The sequence below is a fragment of the Eschrichtius robustus genome, chromosome 8 (genome assembly GCF_028021215.1).
Source record: "Eschrichtius robustus isolate mEscRob2 chromosome 8, mEscRob2.pri, whole genome shotgun sequence".
Taxonomy (NCBI): Eukaryota; Metazoa; Chordata; class Mammalia; order Artiodactyla; family Eschrichtiidae; genus Eschrichtius; species Eschrichtius robustus.
The window spans coordinates 89121529-89141225 of record NC_090831.1 but is presented as its reverse complement, the minus strand read 5'-3'; the positions used below and the strand labels follow the sequence as shown (position 1 = coordinate 89141225).

Sequence of the window (19697 nt, the reverse complement as noted above, 5' to 3'; positions counted from 1 at the left end):
AAAAGACTTCTAAAATGCCTTACTAACACTCCCTATCTCAATCCCCCCAGTGCCTCAGAAGAATTTAGAGTTTGGTTTGCTTGCTTTTGTATTTTCTTACGTTCCATCCCCGACCTGCTGAATCAAACTCTGGGGAGCAACCCAGCAGTCTGGGTTTCATAAGCCCCCAGATGATTCTGATGCCCACTCAAGTTTGAGAGCCACTGTTCTAAAAAGATGCTGAAAGAAGTTCAGGAAACCCACCTAAGTCAGAAATAATATTTATTCCACCTGAGTCCTTACTTTGCCAAAGAGCAAGATTAATAATTTCGATAGCAGTTGTGTTTGGTTTTTTGTTGTGTGTGGTTTTTATCAACATCTTTGCCCTAGAGTTATAAGAATATTTCTGTAAATCAAGAGCTCATGTAATTATTATAGCAATAGTAGATCAATCGTCTCCCCCACTGAGTATTTGAGATGTCTCAGGCACTAAAAGATCTTTACCTCCATTTTTTATTTTCATTTAATCTTTACAGCCCTTTGTATGTTGGTATTCCTGTTCCCATTTTTATAGGTGGAAACTCAGGTTAAGGAATGTGTGTCAAGTCACTAAGTCTGTTAGATGTAGATCTAGGAAAATCACCTCTGTCCAGAGCCACGTTATCCAGTCATCTGTTACCATGTTAAAGACTTTCCTGATCAAAGCTTTATTATTATTATTTCATCCTCTCCTTTTTCAGTAAGCGTAGGTATCGTGTGTTTCAGTAGGAATCAGTAACCAGGAATGTGTGCTCTAGGGTTAGGCCACCTAAGTTCCTGAGCTGGGTCTGTTTATTTCTGTGCTATGTGAACCTTGGGCAAATTATACAACATCTTTTTGCTTCAGTTTCTCCATCTGTAAGTGGGATAGTGCAGTATTTCTGTCATGTGGTAGTACATGTACCTTAAATGAGATAATGAGTGAAAACACTTAGAACGAGACCTGGGAAATAAATGCTCTTGATAAATATTAGCTGCGATTTCTCTTTCTCTGCCCTCTTGTCTGTGCCGCTAAAGCTCTTTACTTTGGGGCTCACTATCCTTATCTGTGAAGAAGGAGTGGTGGATCAGGTGCATTAGCAGCCTGGAATTCTGATTTTTTCTGGTTTGTTTTCCTGCTTGGCATACTTGCTATAATTTTAATGTTCTTTGTTCTCTGCCCACTTAAAATCATATTAGGGCTTTGGCATGTTTATTTGATTTTAGGGACTTGCTCAAAATTCATGATCACGATTAAGCTCTTGTGCAACCCCCTTGAGGCAGCTCAGTGCTCTTTCTAAAGCTTCTCTCTGGCTTTCTGAGACCCATCACCATTAGCATTAGTACCAAAGGGAACATAGAAGGTGGCTCCCTCTTGGCCCCCAAGTCTCTGCGAGAGGACCCCACTGTGGCCTTACACGTTGACTTCGGAAGATGTCTGTGTCTTTGATGATGAGATCTAAGGGCTAACACTTCACTCTGGGGTGTTCCCTGATTCTGTTACTAATGTAAAAGTACCCCTGTGTTGGGGATAGTGAAGGGGCTCATTGATAAAATAAAGGTTTTTATTTCTTATTTATTGGTTTAACATGGGAGACGACTGGCATCTCCTCTGGTGGGTCAAGAGGCAAGTTTTAATAGAGCTTGTGGGGTTGACAAGACTCCGAGGACGGGTGTCCTATGGTGGCTGTAACTGTTTAGTGTTGGGACTTTATTGCCAAGACTGTCAGGCTGTGACTTATTTTTTGGGGTCCTTGCTCATTCTCTGCACTTGTACAACCCCATATTCCTGTGGAAGATTCCTGCTTGACTATGAGCACATGGGACTTCCTATCTTGCATTTCTGGTGTAAGTAGGTGGTGACACCGTTTTTATGCTCTCATGCTAGAATGATGGGAGAGCCTCTGCATTGCTGTCATCTGTCCCCAGTGGCCCGTCATCAAAGAGCCAATCTCACTGCAGTCATGATTTTCGTTTAGTTGCTGGTAAATGTTGGCCAAGGGCCTCGAGGGAATCGGAAGAGGGAGGGCAATAAAGCGATAATAAACACCAACTCTGTCAAGTCTGCTTTAGGCATTTTGCCTTTGTTTTGTGATTTAGGATGCACAACAGTCCTGTGAAGTGGGCTCTCTGGAATTTGTGTACAATTCACAAAAAGACGGAATGCCTCATGCAAGCTTACACTAGTTTGGCCCAGGCTCTCTATGTTATACATGCTTCCCGCAGCAGCTTTGGGTCAGAATTGGGGCGAGACGGACAATCCCTTCTCTTTGGAGAGAACACGGTCCAGGTTCACATACTGTCCTTGCTGGCCTGTGAGGAGACCGTTAAGCTTCATGTGACCGTCAGAGTCAAAGCAGCCTGAACAAGAAACCTCCACAGATGAGAGGAGATGGAAGAAGCCCTTGAGGCTCGGTCCAGGGCTGGCTACAGGGAAAGCAGAATGGACTGGACTCGCCCCAGATGAGGAGAGCTTAAGAGAAAGTGGAGGAAAGTGTGACAGGGACACCCAGCTGAATATAAGTCAGCAACATGATGCTGAAGCTAAGAGGCAAGTACTAGAGTGTGGTTGACCATGTACTTGGCCCTTAATGGTAACTCCCAAGCCGGATAAGTTTGTCACCAATGGAGAAGAAGAACTCAAAATGCATGGAAGTAAAGCCTGTGGGGACCCTCCACACAAAGTCATTAACCCTGAGCAATCCTTACTGACCCTTAGGGGATAAATGAGATAAGAGAGAACCTTATACCTTTGTCTAGAAGGGTCTGGGATTTATAAACCCACTTCAGTGAGATAGAGGAAATTGATCAAAGTTCCCTTAGCCTCTTGAGACATGAAATCCATTGAGTTTCATGGCAATGTGTATGTGAAGGCAGTTTGTAAAATATAATGGGGAAGGAGGAGATTTGGAAATTGAAGACCTTAAAAATTGAATTCCAGGAGTGACTTAGGCTATGATCTAAGCAGGTCACCTCTTCCTCTTGTTTTAACGTTCTTAAGAGAATAATAATAATACCTGCCTTATCCATTTTATGGACTTGTTGGGGAATCAGTGGATAGAAAATACGTAAATATACTCCGTAAAGTTGAAGTATTTAATAAAATGTTTTTATACTTAATATTGCATAAGTATCAAGTGTTCTATAAAATAGGCAGACAGTTTCAACTACTTTCGGTGTATGAAGTATTCTAAAATGAGTGATAATAGCAGTTTTTAATATGTACTCCATCCATCGAGGTTTCTGTTCCAGCATGTTTGCTTTTAAAACCAAAGAGTGAGGGAAAAAAATAAAGATGAAAAATATGCTTTGATATTTCCAGATAGAGCTCAAAATATCTTACGTAAACATGATTAATACGAGAATGTTGAAATTGAAAATAGATATATTAGTGTATGTATTAAGTAAAAAAAAAAAACTACTGTCTAGTCTAAGAATGATCTCTCACTGTAGTAATATCTTATTAGTAACATTCATAACCATAGTCTTTTCTGAATATTTCTGTGACAGTGTTGACCTTAAAGCCCACACAGGCAACTTGAAAGATTTGTGTCGGCTTTGTCTAAAGAAACCAATCAAGAAGGAGAGTCTATTTTTCTTTAGGTGGGTAAATATAATAAGATGGAAGGCACTTTTTTTTTAAAACAGATCTTTATTCATAGGACTGTTTTTTAATTAATTAATTTATTTATTTATTTATTTTTGGCTGCATTGGGTCTTTGTTGCTGCATGCAGGCTTTCTCTAGTTGCGGTGAGTGGGGGCTACTGTTCGTTGTGGTGGGAGGGATTCCCATTGCGGTGGCTTCTCTTGTTGCAGAGCATGGGCTCTAGGCACGCGGGCTTCAGTAGTTGCGGCACACGAGCTCAGTAGTTGTGGCTTGAGGGCTCTGGAGCGCAGGCTCAGTAGTTGAGGCACACGAGCTCAGTAGTTGTGGCGCACGGGCTTAGTTGCTCCGCAGCATGTGGATCTTCCCGGACCAGCGCTCGAACCCGTGTCCCCTGCATTGGCAGGTGGATTCTTAACCACTGTGCCACCAGGGAAGTCCCTAGAGATGGATGGTACGTTAAAGAGTAAAGAGAAGGGCTTTTCCAAGCTGATTTACGTATTGGTTACTTAAATTACTCCTTAATTTAGTACCTGCTAATAAACAGTACCTTGGAAATGTTTTCGGAACATTTATTGGCTGCAGTAATTCCACCTACAGTGTATTCAGATCACATCCTCATTAAATATTGATGCGCTCATGAAATGTTAATTGTTAATGTGAAATGCCAGGGAATGTCCTCGCTGGGAGCTGGGGGCTGGCTGAAGACTACCTGTCTCCTGTCTTTTCTTTATGTTCTGTCTTCTTGCTCTGTTTTCCCCACTCATTTCCCATCATCAAGAGATTCAGATTTGCTCCTTGATGGGGCAATCTCAGATACAAACATTTGCAAAGAGAAATAAAGATTCACTGATTGATGGGAACTTAGTTGTTCTTCCCTCCTGCTTTCCTGAACTGGAATTCCTGATTAGAACCAGAAAGGATTCTCCTAAAAGGAAGAGGGTGATTCAGGCTCAGTCGAATGAGACTGTTCACGTTCAGGCAAATTTCCAAAAGAGACCATGAAGAGGGGCAGAGGCTTTCAAGGACTCCAGCGCTGGTCCTTCCTGCTTGGCAGGAGAAGGGATTTAGCTGGAGTTTATGACCAGCTTTCTCAGAGGAAAAACAACCAGCTCAGAACACGTGTTGGCTAAAGAGACTGTAAGGAAGAATTTTATCATAAATCCCAAGGACAGCAAAGGCTAGGTTCATGCTGATATGCAATGCATAATTATTTATGTGAGCATGTGCTGCAAACAGTTGACAGTTGACAGGTCCCACAAAATGGGATGGTTCATCAACTTCTTGGACAATCATAAGTGTGATAAAGCAACAATGATGAACTTTGAAAACTGCCCTGATTCAGCAAGTGGAACTGTTTAGGTCGTGATTAGGGTTAGGTATACGTGCAATGCTGGAAGGAACATCCCCAAATGGAAATGGTTGATTTGTTAGTGTGGTACTGTCAGTGCATACAATAATTATGTATGTGTGTATGTGTGTGTTATTGTTACAGTGTTTGTGCGGATAACAATGGGAGCACATTTGTATTGAAAGCCTACTCCTTTGGTTTTATTTTATTTTATTGATTTATTGATTGATTGATTGATTGTTAGGTAAGGAGTGGATTTATTTAGAGAGAAACACACTCCACAGACAGAGTGTGGGCCATCTCAGAAGGAAAGAGGCCCCAGGATATGGGGAGGTTAGTTATTATAGGCTGGGTAATTTCTTTTTTGTTACTACCTACATTTTATTTATTTATTTAATACAGCAGGTTCTTATTAGATATCTATTTTATACATATTAGGGTATGTATGTCAATCCCAATCGCCCAATTCATCCCCCCACCACCACCCCGCCCGCACTTTCCCCCCTTGCTGTCCATACGTTTGTTCTCTACAGCAGTATCTCTATTTGTGCCTTGCAAACCGGTTCATCTATACCATTTTTCTAGATTCCACATGTATGCATTAATATACGATATTTGTTTTTCTCTTTCTGACTTACTTCACTCTGTATGACAGTCTCTAGGTCCATCCACGTCTCTACAAATGACCCAATTTTGTTCCTTTTTATGTCTGAGTAATATTCCATTGTATATATGTACCACATCTTCTTTATCCATTCGTCTGTTGATGGGCATTTAGGTTGCTTCCATGACCTGGCTATTGTAAATAGTGCTGCAGTGAACACTGGGGTGCATGTGTCTTTTTGAATTATGATTTTCTGTGGATACATGCCAGTAGTGGGATTGCTGGGTCATATGGTAATTATTTTTAGTTTTTTAAGGAAACTCCATACTGTTCTCCATAGTGGTTGTATCGATTCACATTCCCACCAACAGTGCAAAGGGTTCCCTTTTCACCAAACCTTCTCCAGCATTTTTTGTTTGTAGATTTTATGGTGATGTGATGCCCATTCTAACTGGTGTGAGGTGATACCTCATTGTAGTTTTGATTTGCATTTCTCTAATAATTAGTAATGTTGAGCAGCTTTTTATGAGTCTCTTTGCCATCTATATGTCTTCTGTGGAGAAATGTCTATTTAGGTCTTCTGCCCATTTTTGGATTGGGTTCTTTTTTTTTTTTAATATTGAGCTGTTTATATACTTGGGAGATTAATCCTTTGTCTGTTGCTTCGTTTGCAAATATTTTCTCCCATTCTGAGGGTTGTCTTCTCATCTCGTTTATGGTTTCCTTTGTTGTGCAAAAGCTTTGAAGTTTCATTAGGTCCCATTTGTTTATTTTTGTTTTTATTTCCATTTCTCTAGGAGGTGGGTCAAAAAGGATCCTGCTGTGATTTATGTCATAGAGTATTCTGCCTATGTTTTCCTTTAAGAGTTTTATAGTATCCGGTCTTACATGTAGGTCTTTAATCCATTTGGAGTTTATTTTTGTGTATAGTGTCAGGGAGTGTTCTAATTACATTCTTTTACATGTAGCTGTCCAGTTTTCCCAGCACCACTTATTGAAGAGACTGTCTTTTCTCCATTGTATATCCTTGCCTCCTTTGTCATAGCTTAGTTGACCATAGGTGCGTGGGTTTGTCCCTGGGCTTTCTATCTTGTTCCATTGATCTATGTTTCTGTTTTTGTGCCAGTACCATATTGTCGTGATTACTGTAGCTTTTTAGTATAGTCTGAAGTCAGGGGGTTGATTCCTCCAGCTCCGTTTTTTTCCCTCAAGACTGCTTGGGCTATTTGGGGTCTTTTGTGTTTCCATACAAATTTTAAGATTTTTTGTTCTAGTTCTGTAAAAAAGGCCATTGGTAATTTTATAGGGATTGCATTGAATCTGTAGATTGCTTTGGGTAGAATAGTCATCTTCTCAATGTTGATTCTTCCAATCCAAGAACATGGTATATCTCTCCATCTGTTTGTGTCATCTTTGATTTCTTTCATCAGTGTCTTATAGTTTTCTGAGTACAGTTCTTTTACCCCCTTAGGTAGGCTTATTACTAGGTATTTTATTCTTATTGTTGCAATGGTGAATGGGATTGTTTCCTTGATTTCTCTTTCTGATCTTTTGTTGTTAGTGTATAGGAATGCAAGAGATTTTTGTGCATTAATTTTGTATCCTGCAACCTTACCAAATTCATTTATTAGCTCTAGTAGTTTTCTGGTAGCATCTTTAGGGTTCTCTGCCTATAGCATCATGTCATCTGCAAACAGTGACAGTTTTACTTCTTCTTTTCCAATTTGTATTCCTTTTTCTTCTCTGATTGCCTTGGCTAGGACTTCCAAAACTATGTTGAATAATAGTGGTGAGAGTGGACATCCTTGTCTTGTTCCTGATCTTAGAGAAAATGCTTTCAGTTTTTCACCATTGAGAATGATGTTTCTTGTGGGTTTGTCATTAATGGCCTTTATTATGTTGAGGTAGGTTCCCTCTATGCCCACTTTCTGGAGAGTTTTTTTCATAAATGGGTGTTGAATTTTGTCAAAAGCTTTTTCTGCATCTATTGAGATGATCATATGGTTTTTATTCTTCAATTTATTAATATGGGTTACCACATTGATTGATTTGCATATATTGAAGAATCCTTGCACCCCTGGGATAAATCCCACTTGATCATGGTGTATGATCCTTCGAATGTGTTGTTGGATTCTGTTTGCTAGTATTTTGTTGAGGATTTTTGCATCTATATTCATCAGTGATATTGGTCTGTAATTTTCTTTTTTTGTAGTATCTTTGTCTGGGTTTAGTATCAGGGTGATGGTGGCCTTGTAGAATGAGTTTGGGAGTGTTCCTTCCTCTGCAATTTTTTGGAAGAGTTTGAGAAGGATGGGTGTTAGCTCTTCTCTAAAGGTTTGGTAGAATTCACCTGTGAAGCCCTCTGGTCCTGGACTTTTGTTTGTTGGAAGATTTTTAATCACAGTTTCAATTTCGTTACTTGTGATTGGTCTGTTCATATTTTCTATTTCTTCCTGGTTCAGTCTTGGAAGGTTATACCTTTCTAAGAATTTGTCCATTTCTTCCAGGTTGTCCATTTTATTGGCATAGAGTTTCTTGTAGTAGTCTCTTATGATGCTTTGTATTTCTGTGGTGTCCGTTGTAACTTCTCCTTTTTCATTTCTAATTTTGTTGATTTGAGTCCTCTCCCTCTTTTTCTTGATGAGTCTGACTAAAGGTTTATCAATTTTGTTTATCTTCTCAAAGAACCAGCTTTTAGTTTTATTGATCTTTGCTATTGTTTTCTTTGTTTCTATTTCATTTATTTCTGCTCTGATCTTCATGATTTCTTTCCTTCTACTAACTTTGGGTTTTGTTTGTTCCTCTTTCTCTAGTTCCTTTAGGTGTAAAGTTAGATTGTTTATTTGAGATTTTTCTTGTTTCTTGATGTAGGCTTGTATAGCTATAAACTTCCCTCTTAGAACAGCTTTTGCTGCATCCCATAGGTTTTGGATCGTCGTGTTTTCATTGTCATTTGTGTCTAGGTATTTTTTGATTTCCACTTTGATTTCTTCAGTGATCTCTTGGTTATTTAGTAACGTATTGTTTAGCCTCCATGTGTTTGTGTTTTTTACATTTTTTCCCTTGTAATTTATTTCTAATCTCATAGCGTTGTGGTCAGAAAAGATGCTTGATAAGATTTCAATTTTCTTAAATTTACTGAGGCTTGATATGTGACCCAACATGTGATGTATCCTGGAGAATGTTCCATGTGCACTTGAAAAGAAAGTGTAGTCTGCTGTTTTCGGATGGAATGTCCTGTAAATATCGTTAAGTCCATCTTGTTTAATGTGTCATTTAAAGCTTGTGTTTCCTTATTAATTTTCTGTCTGGCTGGTCTCTCCGTTGGTGAAAGTGAGGTGTTAAAGTCCCCCACTATTATTGTGTCACTGTCGATTTCCTCTTTTTTGCTGTTAACATTTGCCTTATGTATTGAGGTGAGCCTGTGTTGGGTGCATATATATTTATAATCATTATATCTTCTTCTTGAATTGATCCCTTGATCATTACGTAGTGTCCTTCCTTGTCTCTTGTAACATCCTTTATTTTAAAGTCTATTTTATCTGGTATGCGTATTGCTACTCCAGCTTTCCTTTGATTTCCATTTGCATGGAATATCTTTTTCCATCCCCTCACTTTCAGTCTGTATGTGTCCCTAGGTCTGAAGTGGGTCTCTTGGTGACAGCATATAAATGGGTGTTGTTTTTGTATCCATTCATCGAGCCTATGTCTTTTGGTTGGAGCATTTAATCCATTCACATTTAAGGTAATTATTTATATGTATGTTCCTATGACCATTTTCTTAATTGTTTTGGGTTTGTTTTTGTAGATCCTTTTCTTCTCTTGTGTTTCCCACTTAGAGAAGTTCCTTTAGCATTTGTTGTAGAGCTGGTTTGGTGGTGCTGAATTCTCTTAGCTTTTGCTTGTGTTTTAAAGATTTTGATTTTTCCCTCAAACCTGAATGAGATCCTTGCTGGGTAGAGTAATCTTGATTGTAGGTTCTTCCATTTCATTACTTTAAATATATCATGCCACTCCCTTCTGGCTTGCAGAGTTTCTGCTGAGAGATCCCTTATGGGAGTTCCCTTGTATGTTATTTGTTCCCTTGTATGTTGTTTGTTGTATTTCCCTTGTTGCTTTTACTACTTTTTCTGTCTTTAATTTTTGTCAATTTGATTTCTATGTGTCTTGACATGTTTCTCCTTGTATTTATCCTGCCTGAGACTCTCTGCACTTCCTGGACTTGGGTGGCTATTTCCTTTCCCACGTTAAGGAAGTTTTAACTATAATGTCTTCAAATATTTTCTCGGGTCTTTTCTCTCTGTCTTCTGCTTCTGAGACCTCTATAATGCTAATGTTGGTGTGTTTAACGTTGCCCCAGAGGTCTTTTAGGCTCTCTTCATTTCTTTTCATTCTTTTTTCTTTATTCTGTTCCGTGGCAGTGAATTCCCCATTCTGTCTTCCAGGTCACTTATCCATTCTTCTGCTTCAGTTATTCTGCTATTAATTCCTTCTAGTGTATTTTTCATTTCAGTTATTGTATTGTTCATCTCGTTTGTTTGTCCTTTAATTCTTCCAGGTGTTTGTTCTTTAATTCTTCTAGGTCTTTGTTATACATTTCTTGCATCTTCTTGATCTTTGCCTCCATTCTTTTTCCAAGGTCCTGTATCATCTTCACTATCGTTTTTCTGAATCCTTTTTCTGGAAGGTTGCCTATCTCCACTTCATTTAGTTGTTTTTCTGGGGTTTTATCTTGTTCCTTCATCTGTTACATAGTCCTCTGCCTTTTCATCTTGTCTGTCTCTCTGTGACTGTGGTTTTTGTTCCACAGGCTGCAGGATTGTAGTTCTTCTTGCTTCTGCTGTCCACCCTCTGATGGAGGATGAGGCTCTAAGAGGCTTGTGCAAGCTTCCTGATGGGAGGGACTGGTGGTGGGTAGAGCTTGGTGTTGCACTGGTGGGCAGAGCTTAGTAAAACTTTAATCGGCTTGTCTGCTGATGGTTCGGGCTGGGTTCCCTCCCTGTTGGTTGTTTGGCCTGAGGCGACCCAGCACTGGAGCCTGCTCAGCTCTTTGGTGGGGCTAATGGAGGAATCTGGGAGGGCTCATGCCAAGGGGTACTTCCCAGAACTTCTGCTGCCAGTGTCCTTGTTCCCACGGTGAGCCACAGCCACCCCCTGCCTCTACAGGAGACCCTCCAGCACTAGCAGGTAGGTCTGGTTCAGTCTCCTATGGGGTCACTGTTCCTTCCCCTTGGTCCCGATGCGCACACTACTTTGTGTGTGCCCTCCGAGAGTGGAGTCTCTGTTTCCCCCAGTCCTGTCAAAGTCCTGCAATCAAATCCCGCTAGCCTTCAAAGTCTGATTCTCTGGGAATTCCTCCTCCCGTTGCTGGACCCCCAGGTTGGGAAGCCTGACGTGGAGCTCAGAACCTTCACTCCAGTGGGAGGACTTCTGTGGTATAATTGTTCTTCAGTTTGTGAGTAACCCACCCAGCGGTTATGGGATTTGATTTTATTGTGATTGCACCCCTCATACAGTCTCATTGCGGTTTCTTCTTTGTCTTTGGATGTGCAGTATATTTTTGGTGATTTCCAGCGTCTTCCTCTTGATGATTGTTCAGCAGTTAGTTGTGATTCTGGTGTTCTTGCAAAAGGAATCACTCCTTGGTTTTAAACCATTCACCCTATTCTGCACTCCCTCACATTACTTCACTATTTGGAACTCAGTCTGTGTCAATCCAACAGCACTTTCATATACTTTTCCTTCTTCCCCTTTTTACATTCTCCTTCTTTTTTCTTCCCTCCTTCCAAATACTCTTCCTTTTATCTCTCTTTCCTAAATGCCTTCCCCTCTTTGTTCCTTGTCTATACTCCTTGCCTTTTGATCGCTTACCGAATGCTGAGTGCGCTGCACAGGCCCAGTCTGCGCCATCCTCATCTCTGCCAGGGATGCTGCAGCCCCTCCAGAAGGACTGCACTTTCTTTCTTAGTCCCTACTATCCATTCTTTACACCTGCAGATCTTTTCAAAACAAATCAGGTCACGTCACTCACCTGTCTAAACCTCCTGTTTAACATCTCAGGATATGAGAATGACCCCCACCCCCCATGCAGCCCACGGCAGTGGTTTCAGCCCACATCTATGCACTCTGGCTCACTTTGCTCTGCTCAGGCTCCTGGAACCTGAACACTGCCCTGTACAATTCCAAACCCTTCCGCATGGTAGACCAGGCAGTGTACAGAGGTTGTGTCCAAAACACATCTTACTCAACTCAGGGGCTCTGTCCTTGATCTCTACCTGAAATATTCTCTCTCCCAGACCTTGACATGGCAAGCTGTCTCTCACCCTTTGATTCCCAATAGTCACCGAGTTGTCTACACTCTCCTCCCCAAGTCTTCCGTGTTACTCTTTGCCACCTCAACTACTTTTTTTCATGGCACTTGTTATAAACAGTAATTACCTCTTTTGTTTTATTTGCTTCCCTCAATTAGAATGGATGCTCTGATAAGTCAGAGCCCTGGTCTTGTTCTCCACTTTATAGGCCTAGGCATCTTCCTGGTAGACAATAGGTACTCAATTACTACTGTTGATTGAATGAATAAAACACCATTTCTGCCACCGAAGAGGTCATAGTCTGGGGGAAAAACAACATAAGTTGTTGCACAACGTTGTTGTAAATGCTACTGTGATACACCTACTCAGGGCGGTGTAACTTTTGAGGACATTCCAGACAACTGCATTGAGGAAGTGGGAGGTGGTTTCAGAGATGGATATGCTGATTATTCCTTTTGTCAATGTATGAATTTGAAGCTTGGCAACCTTTTTTTTTTTTAATTTTGTGCGTTTCAGAACAATTGGCTAATTCCCCTTTATTTTTGAAGTTTAGTAACTTTAAAATAGAGTTTTCCTGTTTTGTTTTACTTTTGTTTAATACATGTGCAGAATGACTCCCTTAGTTATGGTAGGAATATCTCAAACTAGCTTAAGGAAAAAGAATTTATTGGATGGCCCAAAGGATTTTCAGCAGAAGGGTTTAGCAAATAAACCGTAAGGTTAGGGAAGTAGCTTTGCTCCAGGAACATGTGGGACCAGCCGCTCAAACGCTGTCAGGGCTACCACTGACTTTCCTCTCTGTTTTCCCTTGCATTTTGGCTTGCTTTCTTTTTTCTCGTTTTTGTTTTTTTTCTTGCAGATTCACTTTCAGGTAGTTCCTACACTCATACCTCGTGGGTACTGTCAGCATAGTTGGGCTAATTTTTCCCTTTTTGTGTGGTGAGTCTCAGGGAAGGACTCTGGTTGGTCCAGTTTGTGTCATGTGTCCCTTAGGTGTGGTCCGGTCAACTAGTGCCAAAGGTGAGATCTTGTAAGAACGTGGAAACTCCTGTGGGAAATATATGATTAAACATAGGAGCTGAACAATTAAAAAAGAACAAAATAATGCCATTTGCAGCAACATGGATGTGACTAGAGATATCAAACTAAGTAAAGTAAGACAGAAAGACAAAGACAAATACCATATGATATCACTTACATGTGGAATCTAAAATATGACACAAATGAACCTATCTATGAAACGGAAACAGAATCACGGACATAGAGAACAGACTGGTGGTTTCCAAGGGGGAGGTGGTTGGGGGAGGGATGGAGTGGGAAGTTGGGGTTAGCAGATGTAAGTTTCTATATATATAGAATGGATAAACAACAAGGTCCTACTGTACAGCACAGAGAACTATATCCAATATCCTATGATGAATAGAAAAAAATATTTATAAAAGGGAAAAAAATGTAGGAGCTGAAGTTATAGAAAGAGAGTTGCTATTCCCACGAAAGGGAAGATACGACCGGGAGAAAAAGATAGTGGTTTTGTCAATTAAGTAAAAAGTCTTTACTGTGCTATTTTAAAAAACTCTCCATGGGCACCTCTGTGTAAGTGGAAACCAATGAGCAAAATATCCTTTTACAGAGCTGAAAATGGTTTTCGGAGATTTGGAAAACATGAGAGTTTTCAGTCCTTTTACAGAGAATATACTTCAAGTACAGTTTTGTTCTGCCCCCAAGAGCCCTAGTTTGGTGGTCTGGAGTGGATCTGTTTCTCTGTTATAGTAGAGCCAACATTTTTGATGTTTTCTGCAAACTGACTTTCCTTTCTGAACTGTTCCCTTTCCTGCTTGCAGATTGTGCTTGAGAACAGTAGCCGAGAAGATAAGCATGAATGTCCCTTCGGCCGCAGTAGTATAGAGCTGACCAAGATGCTGTGTGAGATCTTGAAAGTGGGCGAGCTGCGTAAGTACATGTATTTCCCACAGGGTGTGAGGCTTGGCAGAGACCCAGCTTCCAGGGTAGTGCGCTGACCTACATGCAGGGTTCCCAAGGTGCTGACAGCTAAGCACGAGCATCCCCGTGGACCGAACATTCTTTGGCTCAGGTTTCCAGTGTATGTATTTCTTTATGTCTGCCCTGGGAATAAATGTTATTAAAATCTACAGGGATAGAAAACTGTGCAGGTATTGTGAATGAATTTCAAATATTATAAAAATGAGTGTATATTAAGAATTGAGTGTATATTACTCTGTTTAGGGAAAAGATCTATGGATTTCTTTTTTAAAATTCCAGTTTTTACGCTACCAGTAGATCATTTTCTTTTCTTTTTTTTTTTTTTTTGAATTTTATTTAATTTATTTTTTTTATACAACAGATTCTTATTAGTCATCAATTTTATACACATCAGTGTATACGTGTCAATCCCAATCTCCCAATTCATCACACCACCACCCCCACCCCCCCGCCACTTTCCCCCCTTGGTGTCCATACATTTGTTCTCTACATCTTTGTCTCAATTTCTGCCCTGCAAACCGGTTCATCTGTACCATTTTTCTAAGTTCCACATACATGCGTTAATATACGATACTTGTTTTTCTCTTTCTGACTTACTTCACTCTGTATGACAGTCTCTAGGTCCATCCACGTCTCAACAAATGACCCAATATCGTTCCTTTTTATGGCTGAGTAATATTCCATTGTATATATGTACCACATCTTCTTTATCCATTTGTCTGTCGATGGGCATTTAGGTTGCTTCCATGACCTGGCTATTGTAAACAGTGCTGCAATGAACATTGGGGTGCATGTGTCTTTTTGAATTATGGTTTTCTCTGGGTATATGCCCAGTAGTGGATCATATGGTAATTCTATTTTTAGTTTTTTAAGGAAACTCCATACTGTTCTCCATAGTGGCTATATCAATTTACATTCCCACCAACAGTGCAAGAGGGTTCCCTTTTCTTCACACCCTCTCCAGCATTTATTGTTTTTAGATTTTCTGATGATGCCCATTCTAACTGGTGTGAGGTGATACCTCATTGTGGTTTTCATTTGAATTTCTCTAATAATTATAGTGATGTTGAGCATCTTTTCATGTGCTTCTTGGCCATCTGTATGTCTTCTTTGGAGAAATGTCTATTTAGGTCTTCTGCCCATTTTTGGATTGGGTTGTTTGTTTTTTTGATATTGAGCTGCATGAGCTGTTTATATATTTTGGAGATTAATCCTTTGTCTGTTGATTCGTTTGCAAATATTTTCTCCCATTCTGAGGGTTGTCTTTTCGTCTTGTTTATGGTTTCCTTTGCTGTGCAAAAACTTTGAAGTTTCATTAGGTCCCATTTGTTTATTTTTGTTTTTATTACCATTACTCTAGGAGGTGTATCAAAAAAGATCTTGCTGTGATTTATGTCACAGAGTGTTCTTCCTATGTTTTCCTCTAAGAGTTTTATAGTGTCCTGTCTTACATTTAGGTCTCAAATCCATTTTGAGTTTATTTTTGTGTATGGTGTTAGGGAGTGTTCTAATTTCATTCTTTTACATGTAGCTGTCCAGTTTTCCCAGCACCACTTATTGAAGAGACTGTCTTTTCTCCATTGTATATCCTTGCCTCCTTTGTCATAGATTAGTATAGTCTGAAGACAGGGAGTCTGATTCCTCCAGCTCCGTTTTTTTCCTTCAAGACTGCTTCGGTTATTCGGGGTCTTTTGTGTCTCCATACAAATTTTAAAATTTTTTGTTCTAGTTCCATAAAAAATGCCACTGGTAATTGTATCGGGATTGCATTGAATCTGTAGATTGCTTTGGGTAGTATAGTCATTTTCACAATATTGAATCTTCCAATCCAAGAACAAGGTATATCTCTCCATCTTTTTGTGTCATCTTTGATTTCTTTCATCAGTGTCTTATAGTTTTCTGAGTACAGGTCTTTTACCCCCTTAGGTAGGCTTATTACTAGGTATTTTATTCTTATTGTTGCAATGGTGAATGGGATTGTTTCCTTGATTTCTCTTTCTGATCTTTTGTTGTTAGTGTATAGGAATGCAAGAGATTTTTGTGCATTAATTTTGTATCCTGCAACCTTACCAAATTCATTTACTAGCTCTAGTAGTTTTCTGGTAGCATCTTTAAGATTTTCTGCCTATAGCATCATGTCATCTGCAAACAGTGACAGTTTTACTTCTTCTTTTCCAATTTGTATTCCTTTTATTTCTTTTTCTTCTCTGATTGCCATGGCTAGGACTTCCAAAACTATGTTGAATAATAGTGGTGAGAGTGGACATCCTTGTCTTGTTCCTGATCTTAGAGGAAATGCTTTCAGTTTTTCACCATTGAGAATGATGTTTGCTGTGGGTTTGTCGTATATGGCCTTTATTATGTTGAGGTAGGTTCCCTCTATGCCCACTTTCTGGAGATTTTTTATCATAAATGGGTGTTGAATTTTGTCAAAAGCTTTTTCTGCATCCACTGAGATGATCATATGGTTTTTATTCTTCAGTTTGTTAATATGGTGTATCACATTGATTGATTTGCATATATTGAAGAATCCTTGCATCCCTGGGATAAACCCCACTTGATCATGGTGTATGATCCTTTTAATGTGCTGTTGGATTCTGTTTGCTAGTATTTTGTTGAGGACTTTTGCGTCTATATTCATCAGTGATATTGGTGTATAATTTTCTTTTTTTTGTAGTATCTTTGTCTGGTTTTGGTATCAAGGTGATGGTGGCCTCATAGAATGAGTTTGGGAGTGTTCCTTCCTCTGCAGTTTTTTGGAAGAGTTTGAGAAGGATGGGTGTTAGCTCTTCTCTAACTGTTTGGTAGAATTCACCTGTGAAGCCCTCTGGTCCTGGACTTTTGTTTGTTGGAAGATTTTTAATCACTGTTTCAATTTTGTTACTTGTGATTGGTCTGTTCATATTTTCTGTTTCTTCCTGGTTCAGTCTTGGAAGGTTATACCTTTCCAAGAATTTGTCCATTTCTTCCAGGTTGTCCATTTTATTGGCATAGAGTTTCTTGTAGTAGTCTCTTAGGATGCTTTGTATTTCTGCGGTGTCCGTTGTAACTTCTTTTTCATTTCTAATGTTATTGATTTGAGTCCTCTCCCTCTTTTTCTTGATGAGTCTGGCTAAAGATTTATCAATTTTGTTTATCTTCTCAAAGAGCCAGCCTTTAGTTTAATTGATCTTTGCCATTGTTTTCTTTGTTTCTATTTCATTTATTTCTGCACTGATCTTTATGATTTCTTTCCTTCTACTAACTTTGGGTTTTGTTTGTTCTTCTTTCTCTAGTTCCTTTAGGTGTAAAGTTAGATTGTTTATTTGAGATTTTTCTTGTTTCTTGATGTAGGCTTGTATAGCTATAAACTTCCCTCTTAGAACTGCTTTTGCTGCATCCCATAGGTTTTGGATCGTCGTGCTTTCATTGTCATTTGTATTGTTCATCTGTTTGTTTGTTCTTTAAGTCTTCTAAGTCTTTGTTAAACATTTCTTGCATCTTCCAGATCTTTGCCTCCATTCTTTTTCCAAGGTCCTGGATCATCTTCACTATCATTATTCTGAATTCTTTTTCTGGAAGGTTGCCTATCTCCACTTCATTTAGTTGTTTTTCTGGGGTTTTATCTTGTTCCTTCATGTGGTACATAGTCCTCTGCCTTTTCATCTTGTCTGTCTTTCTGTGAATGTGCTTTTTGTTCCACAGGCTGCAGGATTGTAGTTCTTCTTGCTTCTGCTGTTTGCCCTCTGGTGGATGATGCTATCTAAGAGGCTTGTGCAAGTTTCCTGATGGGAGGGACTGGTGGTGGGTAAAGCTGACTGTTGCTGTGGTAGGCAGAGCTTAGTAAAACTTTAACCCATTTGACTGCTCGTAGTTGGGACTGGGTACCCTCCCTGTTGCTTGTTTGGCCTTAGGCAACCCAACACTGGAGCCTATCTGGGCTCTTTGGTGGGGCTAATGGCAGACTCTGGGAGGCCTCACGCCAAGGAGTACTTCCCCGAACTTCTGCTGCCAGTGTCCTTGTCCTCATGGTGAGCCACAGCCATCCCCCACCTCTGCCAGAGGCCTTCCAGCACTAGCAGGTAGGTCTGGTTCGATCTCCCCTGGGGTCACTGCTCCTTCCCCTGGGTCCCGATGTGCACACTACTTTGTGTGTGCCCTGCAAGAGTGGAGTCTCTGTGTCCCCCAGTCCTGTCGAAGTCCTGCAATCAAATCCCACTAGCCTTCAAAGTCTGATTCTCTAGGAATTTCGCCTCCTGTTGCCGGACCCCCAGGTTGAGAAACCTGACATGGGGCTCAGAACCTTCACTCCACTGGGTGGACTTCTGTGGTATAAGTGTTCTCCAGTCTGAGTCACCCACCCAGCAGTTATGGGATTTGATTTTACTGTGATTGCGCCCCTCCTACCATCTCACTGTGGCTTTCCTTTGTCTTTGGATGTGGGATATCTTTTTTGGTGTGGTCCAGTGTCTTCCTGTCGATGATTGTCCAGCAACTAGTTGTGATTCTGGTGTGCTCGCAAGAGGGAGTGAGAGCTCGTCTTTCTACTTTGCCATCTTGGTTCCGATAAAGCTGAATCTTTTTTCTTTTTTTTGAAACATCTTTTTTATGTAAAGAAAAATTGCATAACTTAATGAAATCCTCTTGCTTCCAGTATTTTACTTGTTTAGAATGCTTTCTCTATGAAAGAAGGAATTATTGAAGGAAATGGGTAGATGATCATGAAAAATGTGGTCAGAGATAGGCTTATTGCTCTTTTTCTTCCTTATATTACAAAATTTAGGAGAGGATACCTAGAAATAGAGAGCATGATAATTTTCTTGCCTTTTCCTCACTGACATAATTTGGCTTTAACTTGTTAAGGCAAATATGATTTAACCTGGCCTGCAATCATTGTCAGCTTTGAGTCTTCCTATAGTGGGTAAATTCCATTCCCTCCACCAGCTATAGAGCTGACACACAGATAAATCTTTCCTTGTAGGCTTAATAACATGGGCACCATAGAAGGCTGTTTATACCAGAGAAATGTTGAGTGTTTGCTATTATTGTGAAAGCATAAATATTTAGTCACCTGCGTGAGAGCTTAAAATAATGGTCTGAAATGATTAATGGGAAAGAATCTAAAGATTAAATTGGAAAGGGCGTTATGTTTTATTTACAGTGTAGAACTGACTACACACACTGCGAAGGTAAATTTAAAAATTTAGAACTTAATAAGGACGAAGCTAAGAGTTTGGGCTGTTTGACCAAAATGTTATCATCCTCCCATGTAGGGGGGTGGGGGAAAGAAGTTGAAGTGGACGTGGAACTGCCATGGACATTTGTTACTAGTGAGCCCAAATTAGGGCATTTTTGCATTAAGAGTAGCAGCCTGAACTGAGAGATTTCTGTCCTCGGGTTCACTTATCACCAATGTTAACATTTCAGTTTATCTGGGTCCTTGAAGTGAGTTATTCTTCCTAATCCTCATTCGACTAACTTGTGGAGATTTACGTCCGCTATGTAGCTTACTGTGTATTCCGCTGAAGGATTAAAGTCCTGAATCAAACAAATTCTCCTGAATTCCTCAGTCTGATAACCATGACTATTTTGCATTCATTTCAATTTGATGGGGGAAACTGTAGAAAGTCACTTGCTTAGAAGCACTGCAAGACCATCCAAGATTTTGAGAAACTGGAGAAGAAGCAGAGTCATGCTCTGCTTGGCTGGTACTTCTTGTGTCCAGGTTATTGCCCTGCAATGTCCTTTTCTTGCCCTGCTTTCATTTTCATCTTCCCCAATGGCCTGCTTTGGCTATCAGCTCTCATCTTGATGGCAGTAGAAGGTATAATCTTGTGTGCTTTGACTGC

At 40.0% G+C, this 19697-nt stretch overlaps 1 protein-coding gene across 2 annotated transcripts in view; it reads left to right on the top strand.

Annotated features, from left to right (window-relative positions):
- ELMO1 (engulfment and cell motility 1) overlaps window positions 1–19697 on the top strand; it is a 553192-nt gene that overhangs the window by 285657 nt on the left and 247838 nt on the right. For both annotated transcript variants that reach the window (XM_068549306.1, XM_068549305.1), the window contains exon 16: window positions 13710–13818. In XM_068549306.1, coding sequence (XP_068405407.1) covers window positions 13710–13818 — 109 coding nt within the window. The remainder of the gene's footprint in view (window positions 1–13709; window positions 13819–19697) is intronic.